The sequence below is a fragment of the Asparagus officinalis genome, chromosome 2, assembly GCF_001876935.1.
Source record: "Asparagus officinalis chromosome 2, Aspof.V1, whole genome shotgun sequence".
NCBI classification, from domain to species: Eukaryota; Viridiplantae; Streptophyta; class Magnoliopsida; order Asparagales; family Asparagaceae; genus Asparagus; species Asparagus officinalis.
Genome location: NC_033795.1, coordinates 43,114,771 through 43,133,073, shown reverse-complemented (window position 1 = coordinate 43,133,073; position 18,303 = coordinate 43,114,771). Strand labels below are relative to the sequence as shown.

The 18,303-nt window shown below is 33.8% G+C and overlaps 1 protein-coding gene across 1 annotated transcript in view; it reads right to left on the bottom strand.

Annotated features, from left to right (window-relative positions):
- LOC109831116 (dual specificity protein phosphatase 1B-like) overlaps positions 1,326–18,303 on the bottom strand; it is a 30,097-nt gene continuing 13,119 nt past the window's right edge. The window contains exons 3-5 of the mRNA XM_020398456.1: positions 17,262–17,382; positions 3,024–3,169; positions 1,326–1,977 (exon numbers count right to left, since the gene is read on the bottom strand). Coding sequence (XP_020254045.1) covers positions 1,955–1,977; positions 3,024–3,169; positions 17,262–17,382 — 290 coding nt within the window. The 3' untranslated portion in view covers positions 1,326–1,954. The remainder of the gene's footprint in view (positions 1,978–3,023; positions 3,170–17,261; positions 17,383–18,303) is intronic.

Genomic DNA, 18,303 nt, shown 5'->3' with positions numbered 1-18,303 from the left:
TTGATAGCATACAATACATATCTATTTAATATATTGGCCCGTATATTGGATTTAAATCTAGCAATATTATCTAATATACAATAATTATGACCGCATAATTACATATAATATCTCCAATACTTACTAACTAAAGTAGACCACTATATATAGAATCGCGGTAAGTTTCAGAGCTAATGCAATGTAGAGAGAAATAAACAATTAACTGAAAATAGTTTGAGAACTAAATACCTGTGCACATCTCTATATCAAATATTGGTGAAAAAATATTGGAGCATGCTTTACGTATTCATTACTCTATCTGTGCTTCAAGCTCTCAACTATATCAAGTTATTGAAATTTATGAGATAGTTTCATCAGATAAAAACATAAACAGATAAGAGTACCGAATGTAACATCCACAGCTAGAGTATACAGGCTAGAAAATGAAACAAATTTTAGCAGAGACATGCTAAAGAACATACGTTTACGGAGATTCTACTAGAAATTCTCCATATTTAAGCAACTAATTAAAAGGTGTTACATATTGGCTATCAGCAAATACCATTGCAAATTTACATGAGCTGCATGCAATGGAATAACTATCTATATTCCATAAGTATTCATCATCTATTAGATAGTTATAGAATATTCCACTGCATTAATCATAGTCATTAATTTGTCCATTAGATAGTTATAAAATATTCCAAATCTAACACTCACTATACCACTATGATTTGTACTTATTCCCTAATTTGCACTCAAAGGTAAATCACAACCACCTATTTTTAAAGTAAAGGTTGTGACATAGGTAGTGGGTTCTTCACTATTTTTTTAATAGCGGAGAGTATCCAAATCCACCTGAAAGGACCCAGAGCAGCCTGCTACTTGGTTAGATTTAACTTGAGTTAGAACATGGTAGGTGTATCGATAGAAAAACTTGGGTCAACCTATGCTAAGATGAACAGCCTAGAACTCAAGCTAAACCCAAACTTTCGGTCGTTCTTGTTGATCACCAGCCAAAAAGCAAAGATCAACCATCTCCGACGGCTCATCAAACCTCATACGGCTGAAAAAAATGGAGCTGCAATGTGCATTATGAAATTCCCCGACTCATCCCCTTTTCTCTTACTGTAGTAATTAACATATGGGTTTGTTCTCTCCAATAAATTTTTATGATTAGTTGTGATAGACGCATAATGATATTTTGTATTTCAACTCTATACCTCTAAGAATAGAAACCAAATAATCACATTTCAGATTCTAACATTGTTATTATGTACTTTTCCCTATCAAAACATCCAAATGGACAGCTTGGTTTATAGTCTTCAGCATTCTCAGATTGCCAGTTGAAGTAACAGATTCAGCTGTTCATGAAATTCCTTCGGTGGTTATTTAACACATCCGAATGCACTCAAGTCTGCGGAAAATATACAAGTTTTACATTATCACGTCAAAATAAGTTTTCACAGAATCGCAATATTGAAAAACAAATGAATTTCCGTCGAGATTTGTTCTTCATGCCCCCTCTTTACCACCTCAGCTTGCTGGAACTGAAGTGAGACCTAGTCTGGACCTCTGTTGAAAATTATTACCAAAGAATGTCTCCTTGATTTATAATATTACTTCATGGCAGCGTCTCTGCCCCCAATGAAAACTAAAGAAAAACCAAAGAGCCAACAATACAGCATGTTGTTGAGAAAATTTTCTATTACACAAATATAATGGACAAAGAAGGAATAAGAAAAAAAACCCTACATTTTGCGTTCAATCATGTTTCTACAACCAAATCAGCATGTTTCTACAATCGAGTTTGCTCGCATTACCCTCCATCAGCTATGTTTTTACAGTTGAGCAGTTGCTTTGATTTCTGAGAGTTCCTTATTGGAAGCTTACTCAAAACTTATTTGCCAAAGGGAAGGAGAGTTCTTGGAAATATTTACGGAGCATTATTTGTGCATATTAAGCTTGCAGTCCTTTAGCCGGAGTTGTCTTGAAGCACTGCAGGAAAATCAAACTGTTCAGAACTTGTGACCCCCAGATCAGTGGCGGTGAGTGCACAGGGACAAAAGAAGAAAAATTATGTGCAAATTACAACAAAATCCCTTGATCTAGAGCCAGTTTTACAAAAGAAAAAAACCTCGTTAAGTTCAAAAAGAAAAACCCTGTTAATTTACAACAGTTAATAAAATCCTTGGATTTTAAGTAGCCTCAGGCTAAATTTGTGATGCATGAAAGACAGAATTCCACTGAGAGTTTTGTGCAATTCAGATATGGTTTGTGGACTTTTAAGTTTAATCCACTTACAAAATAAATCACAAGTTTAACCTCCAACTATTTAAAAACTAAGTAAGGATTGTAATAATTACCATAAGTCAGGGGGTTTGTTGTTGGTGCCGCCATCCATAAGAACGGCTTAAATTTTTGAAGCTAGAGGCAGTCAAAGGGGATTGATAAGGCAATATACTTCAAAATCCAGCAATACATGTACCGATTATGCGAGACTAGAAACTCATATCACAATAATCACATGAAATTCAGAATAAAGTTCGGCAACTAGGTGTATCTATTGAAGAACGTCATGACCTGATCAGTAATCAAGTTGCTGAGACTGATGAAGTAACCTAGCGCAGAGAATAGGTAAAATCTCGATGACGTAGTTAAAACAAGGCCAATTCAAGTCAGAGACTGAATAGAAAATTAAAATTGTGAAATGACAACTATCTGAAGAGCTAAAAAGAAAGAAATTACTCTTGCTACAAGGAGTATATTCCCAACAATAAAAAAGTGGGATCATGTTGTAGAACTTGTTCTAAGAATCAAGTACAAAGATATACGCAGAGAAGATGCAACTATGAAGGAGAAACTGAGATATGCCTGTCAAAATATAGCTATAGAAGTACTACTCGACACACTGAGTCCAGAAAAAGTAATTTCTTTTAAAAATTCAAAACTAGCTCTTAATTCCGCTTACTAGAAAGAAAATATATGGAGTCAACTTTACAATAAAATGCATATTAAATGATGAGATAACATTTACTGTCTACCTCCAAGAGATTTCTCGAAGTTTATCAGTTGAAGCACAAAACCCAAATTTGGTTGAACTTGTGGTCGTTTACTCCTCACAAGTTCCAGAGCTTGAGACCGGCTCATCCTATGCTGCTTCATCAAATAAGCAACAACAATCGTTCCACTGCATTATTATGTTATAAAAAAATTAATGTCATAAAGATATTGGTATGGAAGAGGTAAAGTCAGTTTTTAGATAGATTATTATAAGCCATAAGATACTTTATCCAGGGAAAAAAAACAGTTCTAAAGGAAAGGTTTGAAAATAAACAATTTTGGCTCTTCAGTTATAAATGTCAGTGAGCAATATTATCTAGGAAGATGGAAACATAATCACTGGACATTAAAATCAAATAGGCTTCCTGAAAAAGTGAACAGTCTCCAATAACAGGTAAAACATGCCGCTGCATCAGAAGGTTCAAACTTCTTTCTAGATATTTAACATCATCTAACTGCTTCAGTTTGATCTCAGATTATAAGAAGCAAACTTCAAGCAATTTGATGTGATGTTTTAAATAGCTTGGTTTTCTGAGATCTAGTGCGGGTTGAGGTGGGCCTAACAAAAACATCTGATAGCTAGTCTTATAGCAATTTAGATGTGAAAATTTGTATGTTCGAAAAAGCTGCGAATTACATACTTCATGGGTCCCATGTAATTTTTCATTGACAATATTTTGATCTCGTACCCTCCAGATAGACCTGCATAGTTGGCAAGGTTATAAATGTCGGATGTCGGGTTCATCCCAGACGGCTGAAATCCATGTTGGATAGCGGAAATCGGGGATATATCGGGGGACATGAACTAAATATCGGATTGCCATATCGGGTGGTTCTCATATGTATAATTGTTGGCCTTCTTATTTTGATGATGATTTAACAAACAATTTACATCTAATATTGTTTGTCTAGTATTTGTATTTTGTTATTTATTATAGACAAACAATATGTTGGAGGATGGATGGAATCGAGCATTCACGATCATATCAAATGGAGGTTGGCGGAATTATGGAGTGAAGCCTATGCAATTCAAATTGAAGATCCAAGTTCTAGCTTCATCCGCAAGTGTACCAAGTTGAGCTACTACGAATATCTATTAAGCTTGGGTAATTTAGTTTAGGTTTTATATTATGTGTGTTGTTACTTTAAGCTCAATTATATACACACATACACATTTTGGTTTTTGTATATATATAGTTATATATATACATATATATTTTGGTTTGATAGTTTTCAAGTTTTAATATGAAACAATTAAATATAATTAGAAAACATATTTTTGTTTCATACTTACATGCATATATATGATTTCATCAATGTCAATTTTATTTAGTTCAATGAAATCATATTTACTTTTGAAATGTTTGTAAAATATGCAATTTTCTAAAAATATTATTTTCTTGGTTTATAGACTTAATAACAATTATATACATCTTTTATTAAGTCTATATAATCATTTTGTAAAGTTTCAAAACATGGTTAAACTAAAATATCAAAACTCATATGTTTATATTTTCATGTTTTGGACTATTTTGCAAAATGATGATATTTTACAAATGGAAAATATAATTTGAGAAATTCCTTTTGTAACATGTTCATTTACATGTTTATATACATTTTCCAAAGTTTTATTATTTTTTGACATCATTTGTTATATTTAACAAATTTTTAAAATCAACAAAAACAGGTTCAAAACCTGAATATTTTCAGTATCTGTTTGCGGTCGACCGCTACGGTCGACCGCCCCTGAGTCCAGAGACTCAGGAAGTTTTTCAGAGGCTCCCCCCCCCCCCGAGGGCCGCCCGCCCCTGAGTCCAGAGACTCAGGAAGTTTTTCAGAGGCTCGCGGTCGACCGGATGCTCTCGCGATCGACCGCCACGGTCGACCGGATGGAGTCCAAAGACTTTCCTCTGTTGTTTTGTTGCTCGCGGTTGACCGCGATTTTTCCACGGTCGACCGCCGATCGCCCAACGGTCATATTTTGTACAGAATCAGATTTCTGATTCGTTGGGATTTCTGGTCTTTTGTTTGGGGTTTTTGCTGTTGATTTCTCTTCCTATATAAACCCCTCAAACCCTCTTCTACCAACAACACCCATGAGAGTGTTTTAAACAAGTTTAAGAAAGTTTTAACAAGGGTTTATGGTTGGTTTAAGTTTGTTTAAAAAGATTTTAAGCATTTGAGAGTTTGATTTTGTGAAAACAATTTCACAAGAGCTTGAGGAGATCATCAATTGAAGTTTGGGCATTCAACTCATCTCTCTCTCACTCTTGATCTATAGAGAAGTTTTCCTAAACTCATTCTAGCTATTTATTGTTTTGATTCTAATTTTCATAAGCTAGATTTATTTGAGTTTAGTTTGTTTTATTGTATCTCATTATTTACACACACAACCATTGAGCTTATTGTATTTCATACATAGTATAATTTGGGTTGTAGGGAGTGTAACTTAGAGATTGAGCCTATATTGTGTTCTCATCTATTGTAGAGAACAAATTATTTGTATTTGTGAGCTTCATTGTGAGGATACACTTTGTAATACACTTGTACACCGAGAGGAGTGGTTGGTGAGAGACAGGGTCGAATTCAAGAGGAGTGACGTCGGTTGACGAACCTAGGGAGAGGTCGCATCCGAGTACTTGAGGAGGACACGGACTAGGCCAACACTTAGAGGGTGTAGAGTGTGATTACAAGTGTGTAGTTGTAAAGTTTTCGGTTAGCTAAAAAACCGAGTGTGAGGTGTAAACGTTGTTCGAGTAAGCGTAGAAAACCCGGTTGTGATAGTGAATTTCTCCCCGGGAGTAGGGAGCGAAGACGTAGGACGGAAGGTCCGAACTCTGTGATCATATTGTATGTTTACATTGTTTATTTGCACACTATCATTCTTGTTTTGTTTATGTTTATTTCACCCTTGTGTTAATTTGTATATCCTTACATATATCTCATAGTATATCTCATTGCTAGGATATATCTTTTTGTTCATATTGCTTATCCTAGCTTATATAACTTGTTATATTTCATACTTGTTAGGATAACTTGTTATTAGTTTTAATTGGTATAAAATCGGATTAGATTAGCATAAGACCCTAATCACCCTCCTCTAGGGTCTAACAATAATATCATGTCCTAAATATAATCTAAGCATTTCTAAATTCAATATAAGCATACTTTACAAATTCTAGAGGCGAGGCAGAGCCGGCGACGGGACGTCGCAGGGAGGCAGTGGTGGGGCTCTTCTTCTTTGTCTGCTCAGGGTCCTTCAGATGAGTCACCGACCACCCTCTTTCTTTCATCCCGACGACGGGATACCCTGCCGCCCTCGGGTTCGATTGGGGTTCGGAGTTCGGGGCGCAACGGGAGATGGACGATGGGGGGCCGAGATTGAGGTGGGGAAAGGACGTCGTCGTTCACGAAAGGAGTGATGGGTTCCCAAGTCCACTGCAACCCTAATTTTTCTCTTTTCTTTCTATCGGGTTCATAAGAAACCCTTAACATGAGAACAGGTCAAACGGGCTTGAGTTTTTATCACTAAACTCAAACCCGATAACAAAAAATAGATCTAAAAAAAGGGTCATATTGGCCGATTTTTCAAAGCTGAAAAATCGGTCGATATGCTCGATGTGGCCCCGATATTTCCGATTTGGCCCTGAAAACCGATATACGAGTTGAAAACGCTCATGTCGTGTCGCTCAAACCATCAAACAGACATGTCGGCCGACATTTAAAATCTTGATAGTTGGGTAAATTGACAAGGACATCCTAACACTTTATTAGTGTAGTAAATCCATGCTGCTGATCATGGTCAATAAAACGTAGAATGCAAATATTAAAAACTCAGGGTTTATGGATGCTTCTGCACCATAAAACACATTAGACATGAGCATGAGCATTTATTTTTAGTATGTTGTTAAACGGGGATAGTTATCTAGCACAAGTGAAAGTACTAAAAACTCAATAAAATTTTGTGCAAGCTTTTCATGTCCAACTATCAACCCACGCTAATCATCTGTTCATTGAAGCCATGTTCAAGTCATAGCCAAGAGCAAGTGAGGTCTCTTCTATAAACCATTCAAGGTATTTAATTTTGCAGGGAGGTAGACCTCTCTTTTTCATTTCTTGAGCTATAAAATAGAGTGAAGCCATAAATTCCATTAGGCAACCTAGGCATAATAAGGGTGTGAAAGATAAAATGATAACTATCTCCTCATCAAAATCGTCACTTTCCAAATCGCTTATAAATCCAAGATGCATAACAAATTTTCTACAGACTATTACTGTAGAACCCCGAAATTCTTTTATATGAATATATATAAATTATTAGTAAATAAATAATTCTTTTATGATAAATAACTTGAGGTCATTGATGTACATGATAACAAGTTATTTGAGATGATATGAGAGTATGGGTGTAGAGTTTTGTGTGTTGGTTTTGCAAATAAGCAAAACATGCACAAAAACTGAAAATGTCCAGATCAGTCGACACATCAGTCGACTGACTGTATCAGTCGACACATCAGTTGACTGATACGCTGATTTCCAGTTTTTCAGGTTTCGGGTCTGTTTTGATTTGGTTCGGGTTTGGGTCGGGTTTAACCGTTGGTATATATCCCCTCTCACCCGAAAACACCCCCTCTCATCCTCAGTTCAGAGAAACCCTAGCCCTCTCTCTCCTCTCTCAAACCCTAGCCTTGTTCTTGGTGATTTGGGGAAGGAATCGGAGGATTTTCGGCGGGATTTTTAGTTTGCAGCGAAAGGAATCACTCCCCCTCAGATCCAGGAGCTCTTCATCACCTCAGAGGCGAGTAACATCTCGCCCAACCTTGTCCCATTCTCTTTAAATGTTTTCAAATGGTTTTATTGAGATCTCTTTGGCCTAAAACGTATTTTGTGTACAAAGATTGGATTTTTATTGCATATAACATGAAGATGTGCATTTTCAGTTTGATAAATAACCTACTAATGTTTTGTGAATTTAAAATCCAGATCTGAAATGTTTTATAAGAGATTTAACATGGGTTTTGCCTAAAAAGGGATTTTTAACATAAATACACATGTTTAGAGTTTTGTTTATGTATTTGTACATGAAAGTTATGTTTTAGTTAGTTCATACATGTTAATATACGTATGGTACATGCTTGGGATTGATGGGGATGTGTTTAGATCAGTTTGAGGTGAAAAACAACCTGAGCAGAGTTTCTGCAGGCCATCGGTCGACTGATCCGTCGACCGACGGGCATATTTCCAGTCATCAGTCGACTGATCAGTCGACTGACGAGCTGGTTGTGTTTTCTCAGCTTCTCGGTCGACTGGTCAGTCGACTGGTGAGCTGAGGCTATGCTGCCTGAGCTTCATCAGTCGACATATGAGTCGACTGACGTCATCAGTCGACACATCAGTCGACTGATGAGGTGATTTACAGATTTTTGATCTGTTTGAGTTGTTCTTCAGGGTCGCCTCGATGACCTGACACTTGTTCACCATGTTAATGATTTATCTGTACATGTGGGTTGACTTTTGACATAAGTTTAGACATGTACATCGGGATGCGTGCGAGTTTAGATTTGGTGTATCTTTCCGCATATACTTTACACAGTTACAAAGTCCTCGTGCTGGACTATGATCCCTAAAGTCCTCATGTTGGACTATAATCCCTAAAGTCCTCGTGTTGGACTATGATCCCTAAAGTCCGAGTGTTGGACTATAATCCCTTGAAGTCCTCGTGTTGGACTATAATCCCTTAAATGCAAGTAGTAATATGACATTCATGTTAGCTATGGTTTGGCACTGTAATTTGTTCTGAGATTAGCTGTATTTCTTGATTTATTGATTCTGTAATAGAACCTCGGGTTTGGTGTTTAGAGATTTACAATTTGAGATACAAGGTATATACATGAGGGTTTCCTTGTTTGGATTATTTCGCTCGACGTACCTATGCTCGTGTTGTAAATTTCTAAATACTAAAACCCTCTTTAGTAGGATCAATGATTTTAGATCTATTATATATTATCAGTATTTTCTTATACAACGAGCCCTATTCCCTTGGGGTTGGTTGTGATGTTGCTCGCTAGCGCTTTGACGCTCGTTGTCCCTCCCCCTTTCAGGTAACAAGCCAGGAGCCCGGAGAGTCGCAGGTTGATGGCGACATATCTTAGTGTTTAGCTGTCTAGTTCTGTTCATGTTGGAGCTCCACTGTAGTTTTTATTAGACACTTGATAGTATTGTTCTAGAAGTTGTAAAGGCTGTGTGCCTTATTTTCTTCTTGTCAGACATTTGTATATGAGACTTGTTGAGTATTCCAGATTTATCTACTCAGATCTTGACTATGTATTTCTGTATTGTTGGATGATGAGATATTTATGTGACTGTTATCATTTCATCAGTATTCTTTGTATAATCTTTTACCTGTTTTGTACCTACACCAGTTATTGATTCTACTAGATAGATGTTAATTGTGATGGTGAAACATGTTATTGCACGGTGTGGTGCATAACAGGTTTGACATTCTTGGTTTCACATTGGACTGCAGCCTTGTGTGAACCCAGGGGCGTCACAATTACGATGAAAATTTTCTTTTAAGGCATATTGTCTTCAAATTCTAACTTACAACCCAGGATAATTAGAGAAGAAACCTCTGAAACATATTTGAGAGAGCAACACAATATGATGATGACTTGATGAAGCTAGAGAAATCTATAGAAGTCCTTATGGCGCCTATCGATGACAAATTACGCAATGATTCCGTTTTCCAATCTGAAGGAATTAATAGGATTCCATATAGAAAGATCTCCTTTCATCCTCCTTGCTAGCACATTTCTTAGTTATATCATCATTTCAGCCTTTTCACACTAAAACAGGTAACAATAGAGCATATCTATACATTTAGAAATCTTTTGTGCGAATATGGGACACTGCAAAAGTAAGAACCTCTAATGGAAATGAGCATTGCTAGCCAAACTTCAAACCCATGTCAAATTCCTAAGGCTTCGTTTGGATACCATGATATTTTTCTTGTTGTGTTTTTGTAAAAAATTGTAAAAAAACACCATGGTATCGTGTTTTTCCCTTAAAATGTTTTCAAAACACCATATTATATTTTTTGTCAACACTAGTTTGACCCATTATAACATTAGTATTAAACATATTATTAATATATTATATATTAATTATAATAAAATATATTATAAATGTTATTATTATATTACAAATATTTTAATATTATATAATATATTATAGTTTTTAATATGTTAGAGTTTATTAATAGTACTTTAATAATATATTAGTATTTATGATATAAATACATATTATTATATTATGAATATATTATTTTTACATTAAAATTTGTTAGTAATAAATTATTTTATTATTAAAATTTATTTTACTTTATAATAAATTATATTATTTATTACATAATATATTAAATTATAAATATTATAGTACATTTACTATACAATATGTTATTATAATATTATTATTATATTGTTATGTTACTATTAAATATGTTACTATTATATAATATTTTATAATTATTAACTTATTACAATTCATTTATTAAAAAGTTAATAATATTATAGCGATTATACTATTGTATAGTATATTATTATATCATTATTATATTATTATTTATTATCAATAACTTTGTTATTATTTTTTATTAGTTTATTTATATTTTATTATTATTTATTTATTATATAATACTTTACTAACATATTAAATATTGGTATTTAATATGTTATTATATTATTTTTTAAGATATTCTATTTATTATATTTTTATATTATTTAATAAATATTACTAATATATTAAATTAACTATAATATAGTATAGTATAGTATAATATAATAAGCATGTTGATAATAACTCTATATTAATTATATTTAATATATTATGTTAGATATTATATTAACACCTTCTTAAACTCAAAATCAAAACACCAAACTTAAAACACCTAAAAGGTGTTTTAAAATAAGTATTGTGTTTTTTGTTTGAGGATGATTTAGCTCAAAAACACCATGGTTTTCAAACGCATGGTGTTTTGTTTTTGCAAAAATACCATAAAAATAAGTAAAACACCATGGTATCCAAATGGAGCCTAAAAAACATATTACAGGAAAGATAGGGTTTTGCTAACAAACATTCAAACGCTTGGTAGTTTTTGATAGATTGATAGAAAATCCTAATGTATTAGACTTAAAAGTTGAAATCGTACAACTTCGATAGTTTCTTACAAAATGCTTTTAGACTAAAAACGATGAAGACGGAAAATGTAAAATTCCTTGGAGGGATAAGCACCAAGCTGGAAAAAAATGTACAAATCCAAATATGTTCATTCAGACTACTTATTCTTGGGGAACATAATTACCAAGCTTTCTCCATTGGCAAGAACTGGTTGCCAAAATACCTTAGTCACACTACAAAAAATCAGGTCTTTAATGACCAAAATTAGTGAAGAGACTATTTAACCATCATTAATGTGTGTAAATTAACGACGGTTTTAATAACCTTCATCTAGTTATAACAAACATAAGAGTAACGTTGTGAGATGGGATAACAGTTTTCTATTCCCTTCATTGATTTGGTTCCAATACCGTTGTTATTGGGTCTCTTAAAAGACGAAGGAGTCTATTACCATCATTAATTTGAACTCATAATTTAAATAAGAGTACTAATCAAAATAATATAAATAACCCGAAACCCAAAACCCTCTAACCGTAGCTATTTAATTAAAATAAACCCTAGATTAACTGTAACTATTTAAACCCTAGAATAAAACATCGGTCTACTGTTCACGAGGATACCCTGTCTTGCCGATCGCCTGAACTTGCCCAGCGTGCCCCTCCCAGACCGTTACAACCTTATTTCTTGCGATCATCAAAGTTCGTCGCCCAAAACCCCGCACCCCAGGGTCGCCCCCGCCCCAGAGTCACCTCGCCTGCACAGCAAGCCCCGCACGTCTTTAGTGCGCCCAAGAACCATTGGTCGTCCCTGCGATGCCAACGACGAGCCGCTTGTCATACGCACCCGAGGCGGCGTCGGTCCCGACCGCCGCATCACCGTCTCCAACCCCATCGTCGCCCAAGGAAATCGTCCCAGCACCGCCACATCACCGCCCCCCAGCCCCATCGTCGCCCAACGGTAATATCAGCCAGCATTTTTGTTTGCTTTAATTGCAATTAAGTACTAATAGTTTCCCTAGTTTGCACTTTTGCCATAAAGTACCTATACTTAAACTACCTTATAGTTTTTGTTTGATTTAATTGCACTCTAGTACCCTATACTTAAACTACCCTATACTTTGCTCAATGATTTATTTAATCTCATACTAGTACTGGACATTCGACTCTATAAAACAAAACAAAAAACAATATTTTTGTTTTATTTATTTGGACAAGGAAATCGGTTTTTGCTCGTATGCATGACACAACACAGTAAGTTTATAATTAGTTTTAAACAACATATCATCACATACCTTACCCAATGTTTTTTCCATTAACTTACACGTTGCTTCAATGTTATTGTCAATTTGAATTAAAATGTTTTATATTTGACATCATCTACAATCTTATGTATAACAATCCAATGATTATATTTGACTGAACGCTTATGTATAACAAACCATTGCAAATTAATGTATAACAAACCATATTGATATTTATCACTTACATAAAACAATCCATCACAAATTTATGTATAAAAAACCATATTGTTAATTATTATAGCATTTGTTACTTGTAGTTTGGGTCACAAAGATTTTAGAAACATAAAAAGAACGAGTCAATTAGGTTGTTTGTTATTTTTTTCCATCTCTCTATTAGGTTGTAAAATTCGAAGTCATGTGTACAATTTTTGTAGTACATCTCCATATTTTTAAAGGTCATTAATATGGGTGTAGAATATCTAAGAATAACTTTTCTCAGACAATAGCAATATATGCATCTTAAACAATAATAGTAGATGTGTTTCATGAGCCTAGAGGTGGTGGTGGAAGTGAACCAATTAATCAATAAACAGTTTACTTATTATTCATTCAGCTGTTCGATCATATTTGATTCGCTATCTCATTTGACAGTAAATGAATAGCTATTTGTTATTCAGTTCATAAACAAATTGAAACTAACTAAATGTGTATTGGATTTGCTTGGTCATTAAATATTCGTTCAATTTGAGACATAAGCTTAAATCGAAAAGACAATTTAGAGGGCAAATTAGTAAAATGGTGCTTTGGAGGGGATATTTGCAAATATATACAATACTTGTGTGTACAAGTAAAATATAGTCGATTTTTATTAAACCACAATCTAATTATAAACTAATTATATTGTTTTTTTTTGTTTTATAGAGTCGAATATCTAGCATTAGTACATTGCTTGAAATGACACCGAATAAAGATTGGATGGACCTAGTAGATGATGATAGACTTGATCCAAAATATGAAGAAGGGATTAATACCTTTTTAGACTATGCATATGAGAAGCTGTTTAATAGTTTCAATCAAAAGAATGGCAACATTAAAATTCGATGTCCATGTGTTAAATGCAGCAATGTGAAGTCTGATAATCGTGAGTCGGTAAAGACCTACTTGGTTGTTCATGGAATTATTAAAAACTACAGATTTTAGTGTCATCACGACGAAAGACAGGGTGAGTCCATATCTGAGTCTCATGAAGAACAAGAAGAAATGGCAGAAGAAAGCCAGAGTGACGATGAAATACAAGAAATGATTAGAGATTTATTTCATAATTCACCTAGCGTTGTTGCACCCGATACCACGTCGAGTCAGGATATTCTTGAGCAGGAACCAGATGGACATGCAAAATAATTCTACAGACTTTTAGGTGATTCTTGAGCAGGATATTCTAAATGTTCAAAGTTATCTGCCTTAGTGAAATTACTTCACATAAGGAGCCTAAATAGGTGGAGTAATAAATCATTCACAATGTTGCTTCGGTTTTTGAATTATTATTCGTGATAGGAATATTTGCCCAGTAGTTATTGAGAATTGGGCCAAAATACCACAACAAAATAAAGATCATATGTGGGCATCCATTAAGGTACTTTGAAATTAATTTTTTATAATTGGTCTTTAATTCTTATAAATTATATTCTGATTCAAATTTTTTGTAGGATACATTTGATGCCGAGGACATGGAGCAAAAAAGAGATTTAGTAATGAAACACTTACGCAGTTTGTGGAATAAGTAGCGTGGTGACATGCACAGAAAATATGTGAAAAAAATTCATTGCAAGTTCCATTTAGAAATAAACCTGCAGAAGTGAGTGTTGATGACTGGGATTGGCTAGTTAAGGAACATAATTTTTCTTCAAAATTTCAGATATTAATCTCCTAATTTTATTTATTTTGTTCCATGTATATTGCTGGATTGTTGAAATTATCTTTTAATCTTGATGTATAGAAAGCAAGCCAACAAAATACACTTAACAGGTGTAAAAGAAAGATGCTCCACCACACAATCAGTAAACCTTTAAACAAATTGCGTGGGACTTGATATACATTCAAAACTAATTTTCTATTTAATTAAAATTATTTTTTTTTAATTTGATGTTGTACTCATTTTTATTTAATATTTGAATAAGGGTGGCAAGTCAGGAAATCCACGTGATGTGGCAAAATGTTCTATAAAACCTGAAAGAAAGCTAATGAAACACTAGATACTGGGGATCAAGATAAATATGTAAGTAGAATATGTCTTTAAGTTTAATAATGATGCATTATATAGTACTAACATATGAATTTAATTTTTATAGGATGAAATTATCCAAGTCAAACATGCAAACCCTTCACTTTCAGACATTGAGATAGTTGAGAAAATATGGGGGAAGCAATCTCATTGTCACATCACTGTATTTGATAGCGGGACTATTTTGAAAGATTTGAGAGCATCGCTCCCTAGTCGATTTGACCTGGAAGCACGGGTTATAGAAGAAAAGAGAAAGAACCAGATGTTTTAACAACGCTTAGATGAGCAGGAGCAACAACAACATCAACAACAACAAAGGATGTCCGACTTAGAGTCATAAGTAGAAGTTATGCGGGAACTTTTTTTAAGGCAACCATCTTCATTGACTCCTCAAACTCGAGAACATGTGCAAGACAAGGTAATTATTTTTTGTAAAATATCTTATATACTTTTATGATTGACTACTTGCACTAGAGAAAATACGATTTTTACTTAATAAGATAACATTTGCTTAATTGATATTTCTTAATTATGTGAATTTTTTAATTTTTCAGGTTATCCATGCAAGATTAGGAGAGGTAGCTCGAGTGTTCTTTTGATGATGATTAGAGATGAAAGGATGTGTCTTTTTCAGACTTTTCTTTTAATTTATTTTAGATAGTTTCACGTATTCTTTGGAACAATTGAGATATTAACTCTTGTTACTAGTATTAAATATTTGAGGATGGTGAAATTTTATTTATTGATGTTATTAATAAATAAAGTTTTTGTTTTGCCTTTTATTCATTATTATGTATTTTTAATATATTTGTATTGTGACTCTTAGTGTCATGTTGAGAATTATATGATAGTTGCTTATGAATGGAGAGATTGTCATTAATGTATATTAAAATTTTATAGTCTATAATGATGGTTTTATAAACCGTATTTTGTTCATCAACGAAGGAAAAACACCATCGTTGATGGGTTACTAATTACCCATTATTAGGACTTTTACGACGGTATCCAACCGTCATTAATTGGTCTTCAACGACGGGGTTGTCACCTATTATTACACAACGGGAATGAGAAACCATCATTTAAAGTAACGACGAGAAATATCCTCATAAATAATGGTAAGGACGGGAAAAAATCCCCATCATTGATGGTAACGACGAGAAAAAAATCCCCGTCACTGATGGTAACGATGGGAAATATCCACGTCACTGATGGTAACGACGGTGATATTTACCGTCACAGATATGAACGACGATAATATGTTACATCGTTATAGACTCTATAACGACGGGTATTATAACATTCGTGACCCTTTAGCGAAGAAGGCTTCAACGATGGGCGACGAAGGGATTTTTTCTCGTCGTTAGCATACAATAACGAAGGTTTTTAGCTCTTTAACGAAGGGAAATCCCTTCGTTAAAGACATCAGGAGTGAGACATAACTATGTAAAAGGTCCATTTGAAGCTAATAACTAGCTGGTAAATTTAACTAATTCATAAGTGAAGTTTTCTCCATTTTGGGTCATCTCCTACATCTAATGTAATTTAGATAGTAACAGACTTGAATAACGATGATACATATGAAGGTTCACTCCATAAAGAATAAATGTTCTGATTTGTTGCCTTTCAACTAATAACGAACACGCATTATGAAAAGTAACAATCAAGTTGGGAACAATGTTTTAGATATCAGTTATCATGGATTTATCGAACAGTCAAAATCCATATCGGATAGCGGATATTGGGGATATATCAGGGATAACTGGATAAGTCATATTTATCGAAGTGATATTACCGGCTAGTGTATATACATATTATAATATCCTAAAATGTAATCTAATCATACGTAATAAAATATAAACATATCAAATTGTAAATAATCATGTTTAGATCACTAACCGATGGTAGAAACTTGCTTCTTGATCGCACGAGGAAACCATTCGATTGTATAGTCAGTAAAAATGGAATAACATACAAGCAAATAACAAGATAACATAAAGAATGAAGAATCATCAACATAACTATTGTGTAACCACGAGGATATAAACTAACTTACTAAGTTGAGATTTAATAGTTATGAGGCATGTCAATATTCATAAACAAATATAAGCTAATCACCAAATAATCAAGTTCCAAAAGCCACAAATAGTTTGTAATTCTTGAACGTCCAAAGAGAAAACCCAAACCCAAACCAAAGACCGATAATTATGATATTTTGAGCCGACAATATCGGCTGATTACTCACTTTATCGCTACATTATCGCCGATAAACATCCAAAAATGATAATTGATTTAAAATCAAACTTATCACAGCGGAAGGCCCCCAATAAATCACCCGATAATATCGTTTTATCGGCCGATGTTTAAAACACTAGTTAGGAACCACGATCTAATTCACTGAACCTTGCAGGAAGTAATTATTTCTGGATTCCACAATAACTCATCATGTTGGCATGTAGTATAATCGTTTTTTATTAGATACGATAAGGTTCTTACCAAAAAGAGATGGACAGAAAAACTAAATACCTTCTTGATCTCCCTGCAAAACAGTGTACTAGCACTCCACCACCGCTTTGTTTTGCTTCATTGATAAAATCAAAGCACTCATCAAAATGCTCACTTAAGTTTGTTTCTTCGGTGTCAAGCACTGTGTCCAACCCCACAAAGGGAGGAAAAAAATTGAATTAGTTTCAATAATTCCACAGAAGTATGTTACTTATAATCAACAATGTGATCTAACGATAATACAATATTAATTTCTGAATTTCCTGTAAATCACACCTTGATTATGTTAAAGGTATCAGAGAATGCTAAACATAATTACATGATATCCAATTCAACATCCATAGCATGCACAGATTCTTGTAATTCTAAACCATTTGAAAATATAGAAGAGTTATTATTTGATTTTAACTACAAGGATCTAATACAATAGGAGAGACTTCAATATGGAACATGGGCAGAGAATGGAGTTGTGAGATAGGACAAGTGCCCAATCTAAATTTTAAATTTTGTTCACTCTTTGTGGGGTCTCGTTATGTGCACATCTGCACACGTTGCAGAGCTTGAATTTTCTTATAATACATTTTCAACTACCTGATTTTAAATTTCACTGGCTTTTACTATAGAAACAAATAGTAATAAAATTAAAATTCTCAACTAGAAAACTTTAACAAACTAGTATTCTAGTAAACTATGTCTTTAGATTAGTTCTAGTGATTAGATTATTTTCTTTAGTGTAAAAATTTGTCTCTATGCACGTTCGGGCGTCTATGCGTGTGTATGCATGTGTACATATGTACATTTTGCGTGTGTGTGTATTGTGTACATATGTATGTGTATGAATGTATATGTGTTACATACATGATACATGTATGTCTGTGTGTGTATGTGATGTGTCAGTCTCAATATTGAATTTAATCATACCAGTTATAATTTGATGTCATTGTGGGAAATTATACAATATAGAAAAATAGCAATTCAAGTTATGCACTCTAATAGTCATTTTCTTTTAAACATTTCATAACACAAGTTTGATATGCCACATTCGTGAGTAAGGATTCTATCA